At 48.5% G+C, this 24009-nt stretch overlaps 1 protein-coding gene across 1 annotated transcript in view; it reads right to left on the bottom strand.

Annotated features, from left to right (window-relative positions):
* Positions 1-24009, bottom strand: part of GLDN (gliomedin) — a 57484-nt gene that overhangs the window by 27124 nt on the left and 6351 nt on the right. Inside the window, exon 2 of the mRNA XM_002717725.6 lies at positions 1683-1734. Coding sequence (XP_002717771.4) covers positions 1683-1734 — 52 coding nt within the window. The remainder of the gene's footprint in view (positions 1-1682; positions 1735-24009) is intronic.

The following is a 24009-nucleotide window of genomic DNA, read 5'->3' as shown; positions in this document are numbered from 1 at the left end:
GACTTGAGTAATGCAATTAGCATTTCCCAAGAAGCCACAGGATCCATTTCTCCTCTCCAGGGTCAAAATAAGCGAATGGGAGTCAGACTTGGATTTGGGCTTCCTGAGACAAGTTTCTCTCAGCGGCTGACCACAGGAACCACTGGCTTCTGCATGCAACAAATTCGTGGAGTGAGTTACCCTCGTAACTCGCCCTCAGGCATGACGGGAACCGGGAGACAGCAGATGGCAAGGGGCTAGGCTTTTCACACCCCATATGCACTGGACCCGGTTGCTCCTTGGGGGAGGAGGGCCCAGAACTGCCCCAGACCCTGTGGCCGTACCACCTGGGCCCCACAAACTTGGGCCCCACAAACTTCCAGTGGCTTCATAGTCTCGTGATCTTTTGAAGTGTGAGCCCAGCGGGCTGTTCTTAGGAGAAAATAAGTTTCTCATTTCTTCAGGGTGTTCCATGCCCTTTGGAGAGGCAGGAAAGGCAGTGCCCCCAATCCACCCCAAAGGACTGTCCTCCGCCTGGCCAGAGCCTTCTCTGGCGTGGGGGACAACGAGGGCTGTTCTGGGCTCTCACTTCCGGAGGCGGGAGGCAAATGGCGCTCCTCTCAGGTATAGAACGCCATCTCTTCCTTTTCCCATCTGTCAGCCATCAGCCCTTCCTGGTCCCCAGGGCCTGACATGTCTGCTAGCTGGATCCTGGATTCACCGAGTGCAACCTCCAGTTGCGCCAAGGGATCCAACCTCCAGCCCCAATGAGCTCGCAGATGTTCAAGCTATATGTGAGGGTACTTCAGAAAGCTCATAGAATAATGCAATTCAAAGATAAGTTTGGGGCCAGTGCTGTGGTATAGTGGGTTAAGTTGCCGATCACAATGCCAGCATCCCATATTGGAGTTCTGGTTTGAGTCCAGCTGCACCATTTCTGATCCAGCTCCCTGCTTTCTGCCTGGGAAAGCAGCAGAGGATGGCACAAGTACTTGGGACCCTGTCACCCACACAGGAGACCAGGATGGAGTTCCTGGCTCCGGGCTTTGTCTTGACCCAGCCCTGGCTGTTGCAGCCATTTGGGGAGTGAACCAGCAGATGCAAAATCTGTCTATCACTCTGATTTTCAAATACATACATACATACCTATACATATGTATTTAAAAAGATAATTTTATTTTTATGCAATTTTTTTGAAATTCATGCATAACTTTTTATAATATACATTTTCTTGAACTTTTTGAAAATCCTTCATATGAATGAATTTCAAATTTTTGTGCACCAATATAAACATTTTTTTCAATTCTACCTTCCACGAACTTTTTGAAGCCCCCTCTCCTATGCTATAGGGACATACTTGCTTCTTATCAAAGAACTCTATCACTTAGCAAGGGCCCTTTCTCCTTTTCCCTTTTTAAAGCCAATGGGGATAAGAAAGACACCAGGTTCAAAGTACCCCACTTTGCTAATCACCCAGGTCCTCGTTATCTTCCATGGCCATATTTCCATGGGAATCCTGAAGACTTAATTTTTCCTCATTATATTACAATTGCTTTTCAGCATGTTCAAGACATGTGGTGAAAGCAGACAAACATGCATGTTCATAACACACAGGGTCCCCGGGTGCACACCCTGCCACGGTCCCCTTGGCCAGCACACGCATGTGCTGTGGGTGGCCCTGGCTCGGTGGTCGGCCAGCCTACCTGTGAGGCAGATGCCCTTGGTGCTGTTGCACAGGTCCACCATCACTCGCACCTGCAGGGATGAGAGCGGGTTAACAGCAGACAGTGAGAAAGCAGTCACCGAAGTCCACCATGGAACAGGAGGGTTTACAGGAGTCACAGGGAGTCTGAGGACAACCTTCCAACCACAGCAGAAAGAAGCCCTTGGAGATGGCAGGGGGTTTGGGATCAGCAGTTCACCCATCAGAGGCATCAACACCACTGCCCTGACTCCCCTCAAGTTCGGAGAACAGAGAGGGTGGTGAGAGCACCAGCAAATTCAATTCCCAGTACTGCAATGAGCCAGCTCCCCAGCATCTGAAGGTTCAATCTGCTGGCCTCAGGAAAGAGATGGAGGTGAGCCCAGGGGTCAGGAGCAAATGCAGACTAACCAGGTGGCCGCAGGAACTCTGGTTTCCTGCTCAGAAAATGGAAATGATCTAAGCCAGGTCAGTCCCTAGCACCTGGAAACTGTCCCTAGTGGAGTGGATGCTGCAGTGTGGTCAACAGGCCCCACACGTGGCACCCCACACCCATGCTCCACACTGCTCCCATGAGCTTCACCAAACCAGATCTGATCGCTTCAAATCCGTAGGCTGATAGGGAAAGATCTTTTCATAACATAACATAAACAATAACAACAACAAAGCGAAGTATAGAGCAGCATGAATAACACGCTTTCTTTCTTGTAGAATAGAGGTACACCCACAAATGCTTCTAGAAGCTTCTCTCTTGCTACTTTTAAGACACTCTCTCTGTGCTTTGCTTCCTGGCATATTTCTGAGAAAACTAAGCGAACTCCAGTGAGGAGTGTGGAGGGCCACGGTGGAAGGGGCCGCACTGAGCGCCATGTGCCCTTTGTCCTCATGAAATGTTCACTGATTACTCTTTCAGTTGGACCAGGTGGAAAAGAATGAGCTTTGATTTGAGAAAGCGGAATGTCTCTTCTATCGTGGTTCATTTCATTTGCCAGGAGATCCAGGAAAATGCATCCATTTCTGTCAAGAATAAGCAGGTACCTACTGCTGCTTCTTTATATGTGAAATACGTCATATACCCCATAAATGTACAAAATGTGTAAAACAGTTTAAAACTGAGCAGCAGAACAAACACATACAGTTGTCTCTCTGTATCAGGTACCACATCTGTGGATTCAACCAGCAGAGGAATGGAAAATATCCAAAAAATGCAAGTGTACTAAACTTGTACAGATTTTTTTTTGTCCAGCCATTATTCCCTAAACAAAACAGTGTAGCAATGATTCACACAGCACTTACATTGTATTAAGTATTATAAGTCATCTCAAATGATGTTAAGCATACCAGAAGACATGTGTAGGTTATATGCAAATACTATACTGTTTTTTTCTTGTTAACTATCTATTTATTTGAAAGGCAGAGTTAGAGAGAGAGGAGGAGACAGAGAGAGATCTTCCATCCGCTAGATCACTCCCCAAATGGCCACAATAGCCAGGAGCCAGGAGCCAGGAGCCAGGAGCCAGGAGCCAGGAGCCAGGTCTCCCACACGGGTGCAGGAGTCCAAGTGCTTGGGCCATCTTCTGCTGCTTTCCCAGGCACATTAGCAGGGAGCTGGATCAGAACTGGAGCAGCCAGGACTTGAACCAGCATCCACATGAGATGCCGGTGCTGCAGGCATAGCTTAACCCGGTGTGCCGCAGCGCCAGCCCCTATATTATTCTTTATAAAGGATTTGCACATCTTCAGATGTTGTTATGCTCAGCAGGTTCCTAAACCAAGGCCCTGCAGGTGTGAAGGGACTGCCCAGCACCCAAGCTTAAGAACTGGCAACACACCAGCGCCTCGCAAGCTTCCTCCCGCCCACCCCTGACAACTCTCTGAGCAGCATTCTTGCTTTCACACAGGTAAGAAACCCCAGGCTTGGGGAGGTGAGGCTGAAGACTCCAAGTCCCACAGCTGGCTCCAGAAGAGCCACGCTCCAGGACACCTGCTTCCAGGTCCACCGTACCTTCTGTTACGTCTCTGATGAGCATCTCAATGTAACGAGGCAGAAGAAATTTTGATTCATTGTTTTTAGGCATTTTCAGAAGTGAATGTAATCAGCAGCTCTACGGACAAAATTTATTGTCTTAAAGATGTATAATTGCCCATTGAGAAGATCAGAAAAGACTCCACAATGCTTCGTTTGTTGCCTGGGGAATCACAGCACAAGGGGTTAGTTGGAAACAGCAGGTGCATCAATAGGGAAAATGAGCCTTTCTCTCTGATGCTCATCACGCCCCGGCCAGGCACAGCTAACAGCCATGAAGAAGGAGTCTGCATTTCCTGACCTTTTGGCTTCACTTAAATGCTAAGAGTCAGCTTAGATATCTACCAGAAAATGGGAATATTTCTTTAACAAACGCAGGCTACATAAGAGAGGGAAAACACAGTATGAAAAGGATGAGACAAAAAGGCAGAAACTACTCTCCTTCTCTCTGTGTATCACTCTGCCTTTCAAATAAATCTTTGAATGGATGAAAATAAGAAAATTAAAAATTAGGGCCAACGCCATGGCACAGTAGGTTAATCTACCTGTGGCACCGGCATGCCATATGGGCACCAGTTCTAGTCCCAGCTGTTCTCTTCTGATCCAGCTCTCTGCTGTGGCCCAGGAAGGCAGTGGAGGATGGCCCAAGTGCTTGGGCCCTGCACGCGCATGGGAGACCAGGAGGAAGCACCTGGCTCCTGGCTTCAGATTGGCGCGGCGCCAGCTGTAGCAGCCATTTGGGGAGTGACCCAATAGAAGGAAGATCTTTCTCTCTGTCTCTTCCTCTCACTGTCTGTAACTCTACCTCTCAAATAAATAAATAATAACTCTTTAAAAAAAGAAAATTAAAAATTAAAAATCACAAAATCTACATGGTCAGATTCAGGAGTCATGATTGGCTGACAGGGCTCCCTAGATCTTTATTTGAGGTTTGAGGACATTTGAGCTGGAAGAGGCCTTCAAGGTCACTGCCCTGGAGTATTTGTTTGATCCAGCCCAGAACAGCCTGCCTGCCTCTCCACTCCCCCACCCCCCCACCCCCAGATTTATTTATTTGACAGGCACAGTTACAGAGAGAAAGAGACACAGAGAGAGAGGTCTTCTGTCTGCTGGGTCACTCCCCAGATGGTTACAACAGCCAGGGCTGGGGCAGGTCAAAGTCAGAAGCCTGGAACTCCATCTGGTTTCCCACATGGGTTGCAGAGGCCCGAGTACTTGGTTCATCATCTGCTGCTCTCCCAGACACATTAGCAGGGAGCTGGATTAGAAGTGGAGCAGCTGGGACTCTAACCGGTGCCCACACGGGTTGTCAGCGTTGCAGGCTGCAGCTTTGCCTGTCATGCCACAATGCCAGCCTCATGGATAGCCTTTTGCGGAGGCTGTGTCTCAACATTCTTCCCCTGTGTCTCTGCTCCAGTCATACAGGCCTCCATCATGTGTCATGCCGGGTCCCTCCACCTTCATCTGGTTGGATCAGTGAGGCCTCAAGTCTCGCTTTCTCTGAATACCCACCAAAAGGAACCCACGCAGTCGCTCCATCACCTCACCTGGCATTTGTCTTGGCAGCACCCGTTACGCTCCAATATTGCCTGCTTGTGCTTGCATTTATTACCTGCCACTGCTCTCCAGAGAACTGGAGCATTCTGAGAGCAGGACGACTCGCCCTGTGTCCAGGACAGAGGACAGTGACTGGGCCGGGCCTAGGGCTTCCACTGGGGAGAAACTGATCAAGCGGGAAAGGACCTCTGTGTTCTTTAAGGGAGGACCTGCCTTGAGATGGGTGACAACCAGGTGCTCCCTGGGCTTATGGAACCAGACTCCGACCGTGTTGTGAAGGAACGCGGGAGGCAGTGGGAAAGGCCTGGGGGAGTGGTGAGAGACTCCTCCCTATCCAGCCACTCTAACCTGGAGGACCCGCTGTGTGGGAACAACAGCTGTAACCCAGAATATAAGGCAAAGGACAGTGCCCTCCAGGCTCAGGCTTATTGCCCCAGTGGCCATGAGCATTGCTAGGAGGTGAATTTACCTCAAGAAGAAACAGTGTGGCCAGGACGTCCCCCATCGGATGAAAAGATCAGCGCAGCCATGGATGAGGACACATTGCACTGTGCAGGGACTTACTTTCAGCACTGATAATTTTGGGGGGCTCAGAAGCCAATACCCCAAAGTGAGGGCCCCAGGAGCAAAGTTCTCCTTGTCCCTCTCCTGTCCTCTGGCTTCCTGCTCTCTTCTCTATGCACCCACACCCCAAGGCAAGGCATAGGAACCAGAGTTTCCCTTCCCAAAGGGGTCACGGGCACTAAAACCCCTTTTTTCCCCAAAGCAAGCCTTAAAGCCTGAACATACTATTCCGATCCTCCGCTGCCTTTCTGTCTTTAGCTGGCCATAACGAAATTCTCTGACCTACCTTGTTTGATGGTGGATCTTAAGATCCTCATTTCAGGTGTCGGCAGTGTGGCTTAGTAGGCTAAGCCTCCACCTGCAGCGCAGGCATCCCCTGTGGGTGCCAGTTCAAGTCCCGGCTGCTCCTCTTCGAACCCAGCTCTCTGCTATGGAAGCAGTGGAAGATGATCCAAGTCCTTGGGCCCTTGCACCCCCATGAGAGACCTGGAAGAAGCTCCTGGCTCCTAGCTTTGGATCGACTAAACTCTAGTCATTACAGCCATCTGGGGAGTGAGCCAGTGGATAGAAGACCTCTCTGTCTCTCCCTCTCACTAAATGTAACTCTGCCTCTCAAATAAGTAAGTAAAATCTTTTTAAAAAATCCTCATCTCAGAAAGGCTCTTGCTCTGTACATGGCAGGGAAGGATGCTGTGCAGATGAGCCCAGAAGAATCAGGACCGGCAGGCCCTGCTGCATTTCCCTACTTGGTCACACCCTTTTTGCTCAATGGTTGCCCATTCTTCATAAAATGGCTGGCTGGCCCTGAGACTCGAGGTCTTCCATCCAAAGGCCCGGAGCCCACGCTTGTTACGCTCTTCTGTTGCAGTCTTGTCTTCTGAGGTAGGGATATCGGCTATGGCTCTCCGTGACAGCGCTCACCCCCATTCCCACCCCCACACCGGCCGCACGAGGGAGCCACTAGAGGAGGCAGCCGAGGCCGGGCGTGCCGGCAGTCTGAGCAGCCCTCGCGGTTTTCTCTCTGGCTCTCACTGGGTTAACAGAACTCATGGGATCCTGGGCAAGGACCCCAGGGGAAAGCACCATCTGGCCTCAGATGGCTGGACCTGGCCCTAATTCAAATTAAATGGAGATATAACAGAGCTTGGCAGCATTAGGAAGAAAATGCTATGAGTGAGGAATCTCACTGGTAGGAAGAGCACACACAGACATGTGACTAAGCTTGCTCGCTGCAACACTGTGGCAAAAACGCCCAGATGATCTCAGTGTTAACCGGTAAGGAACACTTGTCAAACACATGAGAAAGGATGAGGTAGGTCCATCCGTGCTATCTGGGAAGACAGCTCCGGCATGCTGTTCAGTGATAAAAGCAAGGTGCAGACCAAGCCACATAGCACAATGAACTTTCTGATTGAAAAAGATTATCTGGGGCTGACATTGTGGAGTAGTGGGTTAAGTTGCCATCTGCACCCCGTATGGGCTCGCTCTCTCTCTCTCTCTCTCTCTCTCTCTTGCTCTCTGTCTGTAACTGTGCCTCTCAAGTAAATAAATAAATATTTTTCAAAGATTTATTTTATTTATTTGAAATTCAGAATTACAGAGAGAAGAGAGGCAGAGAGAGAGAGAAAGAGAGAGAGAGAGAGAGAGAGAGAGATAGGTCTTCCATCTGCTGGTTCATTTCCCAAATGGCCACAACAGCTAGAGCTGGGCTGATCTGAAGCCAGGAGCCAGGAGCTCCCTCCAGGTCTCCCACGCAGGTGCAGGGACCCAAGCACTAGGGGTATCTTCCACTGCTTTCCCAGACCATAGCAAAGAGCTGGATTGAAAGTGGAGCAGCCAGGATTTGAACTGGCACCCACATAAGGTGCTGGTGCCGCAGGCGGATGCTTGACCAGTATGTCACATTGCTGGTCCTGAGTTTTTAAAAAAAGATTTATTTTGTTTTGAAAGGCAGAGTGAGAGAGAGAGAGAAAGAGAGAGAGAAAGAAAGAAAAAAGAAAGAAAGAAAGGAAGGAAGAGAGAGAGAGAGGAAGGAAGGAAGGGAGGGAGGGAGGGAGGGAGGGAGGGAGGGAGGAAGGGAGGGAGGGAGGGAAGGATGGTTATTTCATTTGCTGGTTCATTCCCTAAGTGGCTGCAATGGCCAGGGCTGGTCTACAACAGAGCCAGGAGCCCCAGAACTTCATCTAGGCCTCCCATGTGGGTGGCAGGGGCCCAAGTACTGGGTCATACTTCGTTGCTCTTCCAGACACATCAGCAGGGAGCTGGATCAGAAGAGCAGCTGCGACTCCAATCAGTGCTCTGATATGGGATGCCAGCATCATAGGCAGCAGCTTAGCCTGCTGTGCCAGAAGGCTGGCCCCTGTTTATATAGTTTTACAAAGATATTTTGGTGATTTTTAAAAAAGATTTATTTGAAAGGCAGAGTGGCAGAGGGAGGGAAACAGAGAGAGAGAGTGGCTTTCCATGTGCTGGTTCACTCCCCAAATGCCCACAACTTCTGGGGCTGAGCCAGGCAGAAGTCCGAAGCAAGGAACTCCATCTGTGTTTCCCATGTGGGAGGCAGGGACCCTAGCACCTGGGCCATCACCAGGTCTCCCAGTTGCATTAGCAGGAAGCTGGATCAGAAGCACAACAGCCAGGCTTGTAGCAGCACCTCAAAATGGGATGTGGGTGGCCCAAGCAGGAGCTCAACCTGCTGCACCATGACGGCTGACCTGACTGACACTTTGCTGTGCTTTTAGTGATTGAAGGGTTGGGGGAGAGGTGGAGGGGGAGGGGGAAGGAAGGACTTGCCAGGGAAACAATGGGTCCAAGGACCCAGCACTTGAAATACCTTATGCAGACCTCTGTTGCTTCTAGACAAATGGACAGAAAGAATGAGGACAGCTGTCTAGTCCACTCTCTTTGAAACTATGCATTGGCCCTAAGACTTTCATCTTTCTCAAATAATTTGCCATCCCCCACCCCTTATTGAATTACCCTCACTGCTGAGCCTTTGCACAAAGAGTTGTCTGAATGCAGCTTGAAACGCACAGGATTTTAGATTTGCACTGCTAAAGGTGTGGTGGGAAATGTGTCCATGTCTGTGCAAAGGTGAACGCTTCCACTGCAAGTGTGTCTTTCTCATCAGGATGAGTAGAGCTAACTGCAGTCACCCGCCATGGCCCATCGAATCCAAAGCCTGGCAGAGGCAGGTTGGCTGCCTTCTTGAACTGCTTTCCTCTCACCTTTCACTTTTGGGATTAACTCAGGAAAAAGCAAGAGAACAAGCCTGCCCAGTGCCACCAGCCTGCTCTGGTTTCTGTGTTACTGGAAGAACGTGTTGGTCCAGTCCTGCTTGTTCTGAAGTTCCACAAGCACAGGCCCCGCTTTGCTAATTGGAAAACTGTTCAAATTCTGAGTTACCCTCCAGATCTGACCTATGTAGTGCCTTAAATTCCAACTCTCTTAGACCATTAAATGCTATGCATAAATCTCCCTCATTATGCAAATTGCTGTTATTTTTGTACATGTTAGAAAAAAGCTCCAGGGAGCTGATAATCAATCTGCCATTGACTGAGATTCCTTGGGCTGGAGAGACGAGGTTGTGAAGGTGGTGGGCCAGCTGCTTGGCACTGGACGGTAGACCACGGATGTGGAAGGGGATTGGAAGCTAAGCTCGGATGTTCTGGACTCATCCCTGGGAGAAACAGGAATTCAGGCTGTAGCCAATGTGTAGGGAAGGCAATCTGAAAACTCAAAGGGAATGTGAGGTTTTTATTAAAAACAAAAAAAAGGGGGGGCAGGTCTTGTGCCCACATCCCCAACTAGAGTGCCAGTTTGAGTCCTGGCTACTCTGGTTTGGATCTAGCTTCCTGCCAATGCATCCTGGGAGGTGGTGGATGACGACTTTGGTGCTTGGGCCTACACCACCTCTGTGGGAGACCAGGACGGGGTCTTGGGCTCCTGGCTTTGCTCTGGGCCAAAGATCTCTTTCTTTCTCTCTCTTTCTGTTATTTTTCCTTTCAAGTAGATGAAACTAATAAATAAACATTAAAAAGTAAATCAAAATGGAGAAAGGGCAAGATGACTGAATGGAATACCCAGTGCTCATCTCCTCCACAGACCAGAGCTACAAATACGCAGCTGCATCTTGGGACAAGTGGCAGAGAGCCCAGCCAGGGAGAGATGGAAACCCTGGAAGACACACACCTGAGACAGTGGCATGGAGAGTGGAATGAGGCACAACAGAGAGCCACAGCCCAGCTCCCCAGCTGGTAACTGTGGATGCCAGCATCGCTAGCAAGAGGAGAATGCTACAGCTGTCTCAGAACTGGAGCCCAGTTAGAGGACCCATGAGCAAGGTTCTTGCATCATTTCCCCCTCTTGCCCCCAGAGCCCAGGCTGCGTTGGCACAGTGACATTCGGGGTAGAACCATGTTGCCACATGCCACTGCTGGACCAGAGGCTGCAAGTTCCAAGCTACAGGACCCCCTCAGCCACAGCCAGCACATGGGAGCACACCGTCTTTCAAATAAAAAAAGAATTAAAATCCACAGTGAGATATCTCCTCACTCCAGTAAGAACAGCTATTATAAAAAGGACAAAAAAATAACAAATGCTGGCAAAGATTGAAGTAACACCTTGACAGTAGGGACTCCATTTTGGAGCACCTGAGACTCCATCTTGAGAAAGCACCCCTCACTGTGAGACTCTGGTCTGAAACTCTGATTTAAAACACTCAGACAATAGCAGTCCCCTACATTGCACTTGGTAAACTGCATCACGCTTGGCAAAGCACAGAAACCCCCTAACATGATCGGTTAATCTTAAAAACAGATCGGCTGCACCTGGGTTAATGATAAGATTGTAATTTGTCTATGTCCACATATGATTTAGGCCAATACCTGGATTAATGTCAAGATTACAATTAGATCATAATTGGTATTAGTTTTGTGTAGGCTTTAGGTTAGCTTGATCCTAGTAACCATGTATTCCCCCTCCAATTTTGGTGTTTTTTTTTGCCTTTATAAACCCTGTTGCTTTGGGCTCCAGGGTGAAGAGTTCTTTAGGGCATGAGCCCGCACACCACCACCAGAAAAAAGGTCAAATTGTATCAAGGTGTGGTGCTCCTGTTTGCACTTGCTCAGGTACAACAGGATATAGAGAAAAGGGAGCCCTAAGGCCCTGTTGGTGGAAATGCAAATTAGCACAGCAGTTACTGAGAATAGTATGCGGGCTCCTCAAGAAAGCTGCCACATGCCCCAGCTCCTGGCTACACCCGGCTATGCAAAGGAAATGAACTCAGCCTATCAAAGAGCTATCTGCGCTCCCAGGTTCATTGCCACACTGTTCACAATGGCCAAGAGATGGCTTCAACCTAGCTGCTCGTGATGGATGAATGCAGAAAGAAAATTTGGTCTACACTTGGTGGAGTACTGTTCAGCCACAATGAAGAATAGGGTCCTGTCATTTGCAGGGAAGTGAATGGAAGTGGAGGACATTATGCTAAGTAAAACAAACAGACCCAGAAACAAACAGCATATGTTCACTCTCATATGTGGAAGCTGAAAAGAAAAAGTGGATTAAAAAGACATATTTAGTTATTTGAAGGGAGGGGGGGAGAGGGAGAGGGACAGACAGAAAGAGAGAGAGAGAGATCGATTGATCTTCCATCTGCTGGTTCTGTCCCCAAGTGGTCTCAACAGCTGAGGCTGATCCAAGCTGAAGCCAGGAGCCTGGAACTCCATCAGGGCCTCCCACCTAGGTGGCGGGGGCCCAAGAACTTGAGTCATTGCCTGCTGTTTTCCCAGGTGCATTAGCAGGGAGCTGTGTCAGAAGCAGAGCAGCTGAGACTTGAGCTGGCACTCAGATACAGGATGCTGGCATGGCAAAGAATGGCTTAACCTGCTGCACCACAGTGCCAGCCCCTCCAAGATCTCTTAGACTGGTTTAGAAGCACCTATTTGTTTAGTAGCAAATATTTGATAAACTAGGCCTGATGCTTTTAACAAAAGGCTTACAATACAGCTACTTGCTTTAATATGGTGGTTTATAGAAGAGCTTTTTATTTTTAAATAGTCCGGGTTTACTAAGGAGCAGACAGGCTGGATGAGAGCTTTCTCTTGCCTAGGAGAGGGGTCCTCCCATACACACTGTTTCCAGCGTTTGCTGAGTGCCCCCCCCCCCCCCCCCCGGCCTCCCGTGTGCAGACACCTCTCCCCCACCCTCATCTGGACATCTCTTGGCAACCTCAGCATCAACAATGTCCCAGACTCAATGCCCCATCTTCCCCCAAACCTGTTCCTTCTGTGGTTCTGCATCTCTGTGAATGGCGATTCTTCCCTCCTATGGGTCAGCCACTGATTTTGAAGTCATTTAACTCTTTTTCCCCCCTTCCTCACTGTCAGAAGATTCCATTTGCTCCACTGTGTCACTGTGTGATGGCAAACCATTCTTCTCACCATCCTGCAGCCTCTGTCTGGACCACCTGCCAACCTAGCTGGTGCAGTCATCCAGCCACACCCTTAAAGGTTATCTCAGGCCCAGGCTCCCAGAGGACTGCCCCAGGGGCTGATTCCTAATGAACAGGAAAGGGATACTGAACACAAGTTCCAACCCCCAGCTCCCTTATGACTTGGAAACGTGTACAACTTTGACCCTTGTGCCATGCTGTGTGGAAAAACACCATGACCACCATGCTTCATGTCCTCAGGCCATCCCTCTGTCCTGGCTACCATCCTGGCTGTAAGTTTCCTTAATAAACTATTTTGATATTTGATATGGAGCTTCCTCCTCCGGGTTCCTTCTCACTTTGGGGCACTCCATGCTGTGCCCGCCCGCACTCAACCACCAGCTGTATCAGGACACCGCCTCCCTCTTAGCGTCTCTATTGCTACCACCTGGGTCTAAGCCACCATTTCTTTCACTTACAATACTGCAACAGCTATACACATGGCTTTCCTATGTCTGCTACGAGATCTGTCTACATGTAGAGTCTATTTCCATCACAGAGAGGTCAGGTCACATCACTGCTCTGCCCCAATCCTCCACAAACCTCCCATAAAAGCCAGTGTTCTTGCAACAGCCTGCAAGGGCCTGCATGCACAGGTTCCTTCGTTCTTCTCCCCTGTTATTTTTCTGACCTCATTTCCTACTCCTCTGCCCCTGCTTCACTCTGCTTCTGTCTCCTTGCCATTCTCTGAGCTCTCTGGACACCCAGGGCCACCTCAGGGCCTTTGCACATGCTGCTCCCTCTGCCTAAATGACCCTGCATCCAGACAGCCCCACGGGTCACTCCCTCCCTCCTTCAAGTCTTTGCTCAGTGATAACTTCTCAAGGAGGCTTTCCCCAGTCACACGACTTCCAGTTACATCTTCCCATTCTCCCGCCCCCAGTTTTTCCCACCCCTGCTGTGCTGTTTATCACTGTCTAATACTGTAGATAACTTATTGATTTGCTACGGGTTTTGTGTGGCCCTCTGTCTCCGAATTAAACCCCAAGAGGACAGGACTTGTATGTTTTGTTCAACTGTTTCTTATGTATTTACACTAGTGTCTGGGACATAGCAGGGGCTCATGACTTCCCTCTGAATGGGAGAGGAGCAGGTCTCTCAGTCTTACCAATACCTGATGGTGGGTAGCACAAATTTCTAGGAGGGAATTTTTTTCCTCTTTTTTTTTTTAAAGCTTTTAATGAATGCAAATTTCATTGGTACCACTTTAGGAATATAGTGGTAAGAATTTTTATATTCCAAGATCTACCTCCAAAACTTCCACGGCAAGAAATCAGGCTCAGAAACGGGTATAAACTTGAACTTATATTAGTATCTGCTGGGCTGTGGATCAATCTATCAATCAATAAGTGTTCATCAAATACCTCACTAGAGGCAGGGTAAGAACTTTGAGACATATTTAGAGAGACAAGGTGACTAATGGTGGCAAATTAAAGCCCCAAACTGCACAGAAACAGTTTGAGCTGTGTGACACAGACGAGTAAGTGCAGAAGCAGTCAAGGTAGGAAGAGATGAGTGCTTTGAAGCGAGCTAAGAACCACTTGTCTCCCCAGGCCTCTCATGCAGTTTCTGAAGCAGGAGTGTGATGGAATCATCTTTCACTGCCACTAGCGGTATTGTGTGTTCATACTGTTCCCTTCAACAAGCATCTCCAGGTAATTTCGGATTCTTTTTTTTTTTTTTTTTTGACAGGCAGAGCTAGTGAGAGAGAGAGACAAAGAGAGAGAAAGGTCTTCCTTTTCCGTTGGTTTACCCCCCAAATGGCCGCTATGGCTGGCGCGCTGTGCCAATCCGAAGCCAGGAGCCAGGTGCTTCCTCCTAGTCTCCCATGCAGGTGAAGGGCCCAAGGACTTGGGCCATCCTCCACTGCCTTCCCGGTCTACAGCAGAGAGCTGGACTGGAAGAGGAGCAACTGGGACAGAACCGGCACTCCAACCGGGACTAGAACCCCGGGGTGTCGGCGCCGCAGGCAGAGGATTAGCTTAGTGAGCCGCGGCGCCGGCCTGTAATTTTGGATTCTTATCTCAGCATTCTTCTCTCAAAAGTGTGCAGACACTGTCATTAAGCGACTTACCTGTGTCACAGGAAATAGAAAAAGACTTAAACCATTATCCCAAATCTCTGCCCTGCAGCACTCTTTATATATAGCAAAGACGTGTGTGCAGAAGATGTCTTAGCAACCTGCTCTGCGCTCAGTCCCTCCTTCCTTAGCAAAGGGAGTATCTACAAGCGGTTACTCAAAAAAAAAAAAAAAAGGGGGGGTAAATCCCTCAAGGTTGTAGTGAGATGTTTACTTACAAAACAACTGTTGAAGCTGTTAGTATCACAACCCTGGCTGCATGGGACCCTCGGTCTAACAAGCACGCAGATTTAGTGCATGCAAGAATGAATGTGGGGCCTGTGGCACAGCGGGTTAATGCCCTGGCCTGAAATGCCGGCATCCCATATGGGCGCCGGTTCGAGACTCAGCAGCTCCACTTCCAATTCAGCTGTTTGCTATGGCCCGGGATAGCATTAGAAGATGGCCCAAGTCCTTGGGCCCCTGCACCCACGTGGGAGACATGAAAAAAGCTCCTGGCCCCTGGCTTTGGATCGGTCCAGCTCCAGCTGTTGCGGCCACCTGGGGAGCGAACCAGTGGATGAAGTTCTCTCTCTCTCTCTGCCTCTCCTCTCTCTGTGTAACTCTTTCAAGTAAAATAAATAAATCTTAAAAAAAAAAATGAATGCATGGATACACAGTGAATAAAAAAATCTGTAAATTGCACTTAGCTTAATTAACTTTCCTAAATCTGATATACAAATACATTTTTTTCCTTTTGTACACATTAAGCATCAAAACAGCTTTCTAGAAAACAGTATTTTTTTCTAGAATTTTCTATGTTGCTACAATTACCCAGGATTCCAAACTTTAGAGTCATCCTATACTCGTCCTTTTTCTGGCTAGTGCTTTGGAGTCCATCTGCAAGTTCTTCCTGTTCCAAGGCTTCTGAATTCCCCAAAGCACAGAAAGGGGGCCAGTGGGAAAGACTAGAATAACAAAGCCAATGACTGAACTTGGCTGGGTTATAAGCGCATGCTAAGGACTTTGCATGGATTACTGAATTGAGTCCTTAGGGTAGCACCTAGGTTAGATAGAGCTGTTGCCGCCTCTTTAAGGATAAGGAAACTGAGGTGTGATCTGGCAAAGTTCACACAGCCACAGCCATAGGAGGGCCAGGAGTAATGCACAGCCCCGTCCCAGTGCTCACGCTCTCAACCACTGGGAAAGGTTTAGCTCACCTTGGGGGCGCCTTTCCCAGTGTGGACGTGTGAAGCCCTCTCTCAGGGAGAAGGCACAGCTCTTGGAAGCAGGATGCTCTTTCCTGGAACTCTACATCCTGTTGCAGTTTTCCTTTCTTCTTTTCTCTCGCCTCATGGCACATTCATTCCCCAACCCAGAATTTCATTTCTAAACTAACCTGCTTCCGCAGGTCCTCATTCCTGTCCATGTCTCCACCCTCCCTCTCAGGGTTGCGTATATCTGGACCAGGTGGCTCCGTTCCTTTAAGTTGTACTGATTTACTTTTATGTATGACAGAAAGGGAGAGACACAGAAATTTTGACCTTCCTTCTACCTGCTGATTCAGTCCCCAAATGCCCACAACAACCAGGGCTGGGCCAGCCAGAAGCCAGGGGACTGGAACTCCTTCTGGGTCTCTCCAGTGGGTGGCAGGGACCCAAGTATTTGGGCCATCTTCTGCTGCCTGCCAGGGTGTGCATTAGCAGGAGGCTAGATCAGAAGCAGCATAGAGGGGCTGGTGCCTAGCAGGTAAAGCTGCCACCTGCAAAGCCAGAATCCCATATGGGCGCTGGTTCGAGTCCTGACTGCTTCACTTCCGACCCAGCTCCCTGCTAATGAGCCTGGGAAAGCAGGGGAAAATGGCCCAGATGCTTGGGCCCCTGCACCCATGTGGGAGACCTAGAGGAAGCTCCTGGCTCCTGACTTTGGACCTGCCTAGCTTCAGCCATTGTGGTCACTTGGGGAGTGAACCATCAGATGGAAGATACCTCTGTTTCTTCCTCTCTCTGTCTCTCTCTGTCTCTCCCTCTCTGTACTCTGTCTTTCAAATAAATAAATAAATCTTAAAAGAAAAGAAAAAAAGCTTCAGTATAGGGACTCAAACCCAGGTACTCCAACATGGAATGTGGCATCGCAAGTGGCAGTTACCTGCTGTGCCATGATGCCACAACTTTTCTGTATTTTTCAAATTTTTATTTAGTAATTTTCATTTTATTTAGAAAGACAGAGAGTAAGAGAGAAAGTGTGGGGGGGAGAGAGGGAGGGAGGGAACAAGGGAGGGGGGCAGAGAGAGAGAGAGAGAGAGAGAGATCTTTCATCTCCTGATTCACTCCTCAAGTGACCACAGCAGCCAGGACTGGGCCAGGCTGAAGCCAAGAGACTACAAATAAACTGGGGCCTCTTCCATGGGCGGCAGGATCCCAAGACTTGAGCCTTCATCTGCTGCCTCCCAGGGTGCACAGCAGCAGGAAGCTGAATTAGAAGTGGAGCAGCTCGGCCTCCAGTCAGGCACTCCAGTATGGAAGTGGGCTCCCCAAGCAGCAACTCCACTGCTGTGCCAAATGCCTGCCCCACTTCCTACAGCCAATTAGTTACCGAGTTTCATTCACTTGTATCTCTTATATTTCTAGGATCTATCCCTTCTCCACCTCATGCCACTACCTTAGCCAGATCCAAATCACTTCTTGACTGGATTAATAGAATGATTTCCAAACTTTTCTTTTTGCTCTGGACTCTGCCACTTCAGTCTTTGCCGCGTGGTACCATTAGCTCTGTCTCCCTAGAAAACCACTTTGTGACTTCCCTCTGGTAAAGGGTATACAATGACTCCTGATTGCTCATTGGGTTCATTCTCAACTTCTCCAAAGTGGAAATTCTAGCCTCTCTCTAGTCTAGCCAACCTTGGAGCTCCCCTCCCCCAGCCCAAACTCCTCAGTGCTCTCGCTGACTTGTGCCATCTTCACACCAGCCCTCAGGCCTTGACTGAAGTGAAATGCACGTGCAATGACTGAGGCATCCTCCCAGTCCGCCCAAACCTCACCCAACCCATGTTGCCCACATCAGGTTCTGTCTCCTCCACGAACCCTTCCTCCATCGCCGAAGTGAGGACCCATTTTCTGTTTCTCTCCCTCACAGCCCCCACGCTCATCATAGAACTCTCTGCAGAGGAATTTCTTCTATATATCCTACTGTTCAGAGAGGCCAGCAGTCACAAAGGGTTGCCTATCACGAGGGAGTATTCCCCACTTCCTGGCGTAAAATATTCTTTTTTTTTTTTTTTTTTTTTTTTTGGACAGGCAGAGTGGACAGTGAGAGAGAGAGTAAGAAAGGTCTTTCTTTTTTCCATTGGTTCACCCCTCAATGGCTGCTGCAGCTGGTGTGCTGCAGTAGGCGCACCGCGCTGATCCCAAGGCAGGAGCTAGGTGCTTCTCCTGGTCTCCCACGCGGGTGCAGGGCCCAAGCACTTGGGCCATCCTCCACTGCACTCCCGGGCCACAGCAGAGAGCTGGACTGGAAGAGGAGCAACCGGGACAGAATCTGGCACCCCAACCGGGACTAGAACCTGGGGTGCCGGCGCCGCAGGCGGAGGATTAGCCTATTGAGCTGCGGCGCTGGCCATAAAAGATTCTAACTCCAACCCTCATCTCCTGAGTTACTGAAAAGCTGGGGATTTATTTTGCAGTCAACAAACAGCTTGGTATTCTAGGTTGGGTACATTACCCACAACCCTTTTCAAACTACTTCACAGCCTTTACATGTAGCCTAGGCAAGGCGTCCAAACTTCCCAGCACTTGGGCAAACCACAAGAACCTTTTTCTGAGAGTTAGATGAAGGGGTTACTCTATTTACTGCATTCAGAACAAACTCTACAAATTGCATCTTGAATGATCTTTAGTTTGTCTTATTGTTTCAACTCTGTCTTTCAGTAAAGAAAATTGTGTCTTGAACTTTAAACTAGAAATAAATTATATCTATTTAAAATAAAGAGCTGTAAAAAAAGATTTACATAAAAGCAGCTGATGGGCTGAAAAGTGTTCTCTTTGTAGCTGAATCACAACCTAAAAGCTTTAGCTTGTTTCATACAGCATGACCTTTCATCTGCAGATAAAATGCATGTAAATTAAGCTTGAATGTCAACGAGATTTGCCCAAGGATTTCTTTTTTGGTGGTGGTGGAGGGGGGGCAGTTTGAGGAATGCAGACAAAAGAAAGTCTTTTGTTGTTGCTGTTTTTTAAATCACGTAAGTCTTCAAATCTGAAGACTGACAGTTCTCACACAGGTAAGCATACCCTGGAGAAGACAAGATCACTAAGATCTAAACGCTTCTTCTTTCTTAGTTGTTGTTCCTCTACCTTCTCTTCACATTTTCTCCATTTTCCAAATCCAAGCGTACACAATGTTTTGCAGGAAAGCCACCAACAGGAATCAATACAAGTGAACTACAGCTGAGCTGGTCAGAAAAGGGTGGCGATGACTCCTGTCCCGCAGGCGTCAAACCTCCTCATCACTGGTGGTACCACGGGGTGGGAACCGGGAAGCCCTCCACTGCTGAAGAAGCCCTACTGCCATATCAGGGGGAACCCTGTTCTGTGATCCAAGACAACGTGTGTTAGGTTGGTGTGATGCCAACCCAGGCTTTAGGGGCCGAATATTAAATCCAAGGCAGCAGCTGACGAAAGCACAGACGGACGCTGCCAAAACTGGAAATAAAGAGTAAACCCAGAAGCAAACTGCCGAGAGCAGGGGGCAGGAGGGCTCATGATAAAGTCACAGCGATTGCTAAGGTCTGAATGTTCTCATCCACCCGTAATTTATGTGCTAAAACCTAATCGCCACTGTGCTGATATCAGGAGGTGGGGCCCACAGGGAGTGATTCGGCCATGAGGGCACGGTCTTCGTGAATGCGATAAGGAACGGACTGGCACCTTGGTTATACATAACTGTCTCTCAGTACACAGGCAGGGTACTGGTTTCAGGACAGTCTTTTCTATAAATTGGAATCACTCACATTTGCATGTAATGCAGGCCCATCTTCCCATACACTTTAAATCATCTCTATATTATTCATAGCACATAATACAATGTAAATAGCAGTTAGACTATGCTATTTAGGGAACACTCATAAAAAAAAATTGTCTGAACCTGTTTAGTACAGACACAATTTTGTTTTCTGAACACTTGGATCTGAGGTTGGTTGAATCCACGGACATGCAACCCCGGGTAGAGAAGGCTGACCGTGTCTACATGGACTGTTTTAATCATGCATGTGACACGTATGCGCTGATGCAGCAGGTGCCTGCAGGATGGTGCTAAGGGGCCAGCGCTCAGCGGTCTTCCTCAGTGGAGCACCATCACCTGAGACATGAGTTGGGCTCACGAATGTGTTTGTAGCAGCAACACTGCTGAGACACAGTCTCGGCAGACACGTAGCTTCAAGTTCCCTCCCTACCCTTAACTGACACCTAGGGATGGCTTCTGGCATGCAACCAACGAGACGGCGTCAGGTGCGCTCCGAGTACACGGGCTCTGACACCTCAAGTGCACGTGCTGCTGGGAGGAGGGCCACGGAAACCCAGCTCCCACGCTCTGCTTCCCGGTCTATGACTTTGCTGCGCTTTTTTCTGTCCTCCTGCATCAGGCCTCTAATCTCCATAAGGCCCACACAGCACGACTAATGGGGTATAACTCTCTTTCAATTGAAGAGAACAGCTGGAGGATGAAGCAAGGCCAAGATTCAGGGTTAATGGGTTAGAAGCTGTCCCGATCTTGACTGCTCTTGATCTGGGAAGCCTATGGCTCGGCTAAGCCTACAGCTCTCCTTGGGAGGGGCTCTGGGCTGGCTCTGTCCTGCCTTCAGTCTCCATGGGAGGGGTCTTAGGCCTCAGAAAAAAATTTTTTTAAAGATTTATTTACTTATTTGAAAGTCAGAGTTACACAGAGTGAGAAGAGGCAGAGAGAGAGAGAGAGAGGTCTTCCATCCGCTGGTTCACTCCCCAGGTGGCCGCAATGGCCGGAGCTGTGCCAATCCGAAGTCAGGAGCCAGGAGCTTCTTCTGGGTCTCCCATGTGGCTGCAGGGGCCCAATCTACTGCTATCCCAGGCCACAGCAGAGAGCTGGATCAGAAGTGGAGCAGCCGGGACTCGAACCAGCACCCATATGGGATGCCAGCGCTTCAGGCCAGGGCTTTAACCTGCTGCACCACAGCGTCCTCCCCAGACCTCAGAATTAACCATAACTGAAACAGTGGGGGCTGCTTAGTGCTGCCCTAGTGGACCGTGGTCTAACTGGGGAGTTAGCAAATTTTCCTATAAAAGACCAGACAGAAAGTATGTTAGCCTTGGGGAGCCTCAGAGTCTCCTTTGCAACTGCCCAACCCTGCTAAAGTGTGCAAAAGCAGCCACAGACAACATGGAGACAAAAGGTCATGGCTGGATTCCAGTGCAATTTTACTTACGGTTAGTGAAATCTGAGTTTCATACACTGTTCCCATGTCATAAAATATTTATATTCTTTTGATTTTCTCCCCCAACCATTTATACGTATAAAAACCACTCCTGCTTCATAGGTGGGACAAAAACAGGAAGTGGGTTGGGTTTGGCCCACGGGCCCTGGTCTACATCCTCAGCTCTTAGGCCACCCACAAGTAACCCAGTCCAGGGAGATGGGAAAAGGTAGCAAACCCTTGCACAGTCGATTTCGGGAAATACAGCACCCCTGCAAATGGGAACTGTGACTACAATCCATCTGTCTCCAACATAAACAATAGAATCTACAGACCCAAAGAGGTGTACTTCATAGCAGTCATCATGAAAAGATGTATGTTTGCTACACTAATGTTACTGCTTAACCCAGCTAGACTGTCCTCCTGAGAGTAACTTTCAGAATTGGCAGCACAGACTTGGAAAAGCCATAGTGACAGGAACTGTCCATCTACGGAAGGTAAAGTTGAATTTTAGAAAGAGCAAAAGCAAAACAAAACCCAGGCCACCCCAAAACCCACACAACAGGATCACTGTTCCCTCAACCAGGATCAGTCACAGCTACTGATGCCCTTTCGGAATCAGGCTGGTAAAGACAGGGGTTGTGGTCACACTAAATAAAGACACTTTTGTTCAAAATCACTCAGGATTATAAAGTGAGACTGCTACGAACTCATGTGTAGAAGTCCTAACACAGCCCCTAACAATGCGAGTGTTGTCAGCGATGAAAAACTTTTAATTGTTGTCAATATTCAAAAGCCATAGATTTCACAAGAAAGTTCGGAGTTTTTATTTCTCTTGAAAGAATAATCAAAAGATGAGGCACAGTCGGCTTGGTTGTTGTAAAGCAACCATCAGCAAGAGCATCCCCGGCAGACAACAGCATGTGAACCTGCTACGGTCTGAATCGTCCTCCAAGAGTTCATGTGTTGAACACTGAAGCCCCAAGTTCCGATGGTAATGGCATTCAGAGAGGTGGCCTTGGGAACTCATCTAGATCAGGTGAGGTCATGAAGGAGACCCATGGTGGCAACGGTGGCTTTATAAGAAGAGGGGAGGCCTGGGCCAGTGCACTGGCTCCCTCTGGCCATGTCATGCACTCTGCCGTGGTAGGTGCAGGAGGAAGGCCCCATCAGATGCTAGAGCCACGACCTTGGCCTTCCCAGCCTCCAGGACTGTGAGCCAAACAACCTTCTACTCTTTATAAATGACTTGCTCTCAGCTATTTTGTTGCAGCAACAGAACATGGGCCAAGACAGAACCTCAGGTTTGTACAATCCCCACCGTGCCCCATTGCTCCTCGGTACGGTCACAGCTGCCCTGTAATGTGTGGTTATAGATCTTTCACTAATGTCAAAAAGAGAATAACACAGCCACATGGTTCAAAGGTCAAAAATAATACAAAATTACCCAGTGAAAAGGATCTTCCCCTCCTCATCCTCACCCATAAGCACTCCTTTCTTGTTTATAAAAGGTAACACAATATGTACTTTTTTCTCTGCCTTTCTTTTTTCACTTAGAAAATATCCTGAGGATTAGGCCAGGCACTACACGGAGAATTTCCTCATTCCTGCTGTATAGTTTTAGCATTCCAGGGGTGTACAGGTCAGTTTATTTAGCCGATTCTAGGTTGATGGACCTGGGTTATAAGCGTTTGCTTTTACAGATATTCTGCAATGAATGATGCTGTACATATGTCACTCATAGGGGATGAAGTCTATTGGGAGGATAAACAATTCCCACAAGGGAGGTTGCTGGGTCAAAGGGAAAATGCATTCTTAATTTTTCCAGATTGTGCCAAATTGCTTTCTGTACAGCAATGTAAAAACATGTCTGTCCCCCTTCAGCTTCCCCAAGGGTGTGTTGTCAAACTTTGGTAGTTTTGGCATTTTGACAGGCAAAAATTATACTTCTGTATTTTCTGTAACTTTTGTTTATAAATTAACAGAAATTTCCCCATATATTCAAGAGACATTTGTATTTCTGTTCTCAAAGAGAACATTCCATTTTCCTTTTGGATTCTTATTTCTGTTGTTGATTTTCTTATAAAATTCTTGTTTTTTTCTTATCAACTTTTTCTTTCTTTTTTTTTTTTTTTAACAGACAGAGTGGACAGTGAGAGAGAGAAACAGAGAGAAAGGTCTTCCTTTGCCGTTGGTTCACCCTCCAATGGCCGCCGCAGCCGGTGCGCTGCAACCAGCGCACCGCGCTGATCCGATGGCAGGAGCCAGGTACTTATCCTGGTCTCCCATGGGGTGCAGGGCCCAAGCACTTGGGCCATCCTCCACTGCACTCCCTGGCCACAGCAGAGAGCTGGCCTGGAAGAGGGGCAACTGGGACAGAATCCGGTGCCCCACCCGGGACTAGAACCCGGTGAGCCGGCGCCGCTAGACGGAGGATTAGCCTGTTGAGCCGCAGCGCCGGCCCTCTTATCAACTTTTAGGAGCGCTCCCTCTCTCTCCCTCTCCCCTTTTCCCCACCCCCAGGTGTGTGTGTATGAAGTATATAGCTATGATATGTGTTGCAAATACTTGCCATTTATCTTTTGTCTTTGTTTATGGTATTTTTGTTGTTGTCATGTGGAAGCTTTGTTGTTGTTTTGCATGCTTTTTTAAAAAATATTTTATTTATTTATTTGAGAGGTAGAGTTACAGACAGTGAGAGGGACAGACAGAGAGAAAGGTCTTCCTTCTGTTAGTTCACTCCCCAAATGGCAGCAATGGCCAGAGCTGAGCTGGTCCAAAGCCAGCATCCAGGAGTTTCTTCTGGGTGTCCTATCAGGTGCAGGGGCCCAAGCACTAGGGTTATCTTCTACTGTTTTCCCAGGCCACAGCAGAGAGCTGGATCAGAAGAGGAGCAGCCAGGACTTGAACCAGCACCCATATGGGATGCTGGCACCACAGGCAGAGGATTAACCCACTGAACTACAGCGTCAGCCTCTGTATGCTTTTAAAATGCTGTCAAATTTACTCATTTATTGTTTGCTTCTGGCTTTTGAGTTATCATTTGAAACAAAAGCCTTCTCAATCTCAAAAGCCTTCTCAATCCCAAGACTAGGAATAATTTTAGTGGGGCCAGCGTTGTGGCATAGCAGCATCCCATGTGGGTGCTAATTTGAGTTCCAGCAGCTCCACTTCTGATCTAGCCCCC

This window comes from Oryctolagus cuniculus, chromosome 12 (genome assembly GCF_051225735.1).
Source record: "Oryctolagus cuniculus isolate XC-2025 breed Fujian yellow rabbit chromosome 12, ASM5122573v1, whole genome shotgun sequence".
Classification (NCBI taxonomy): Eukaryota; Metazoa; Chordata; class Mammalia; order Lagomorpha; family Leporidae; genus Oryctolagus; species Oryctolagus cuniculus.
This window is presented reverse-complemented; position numbering and strand designations above follow the sequence as displayed.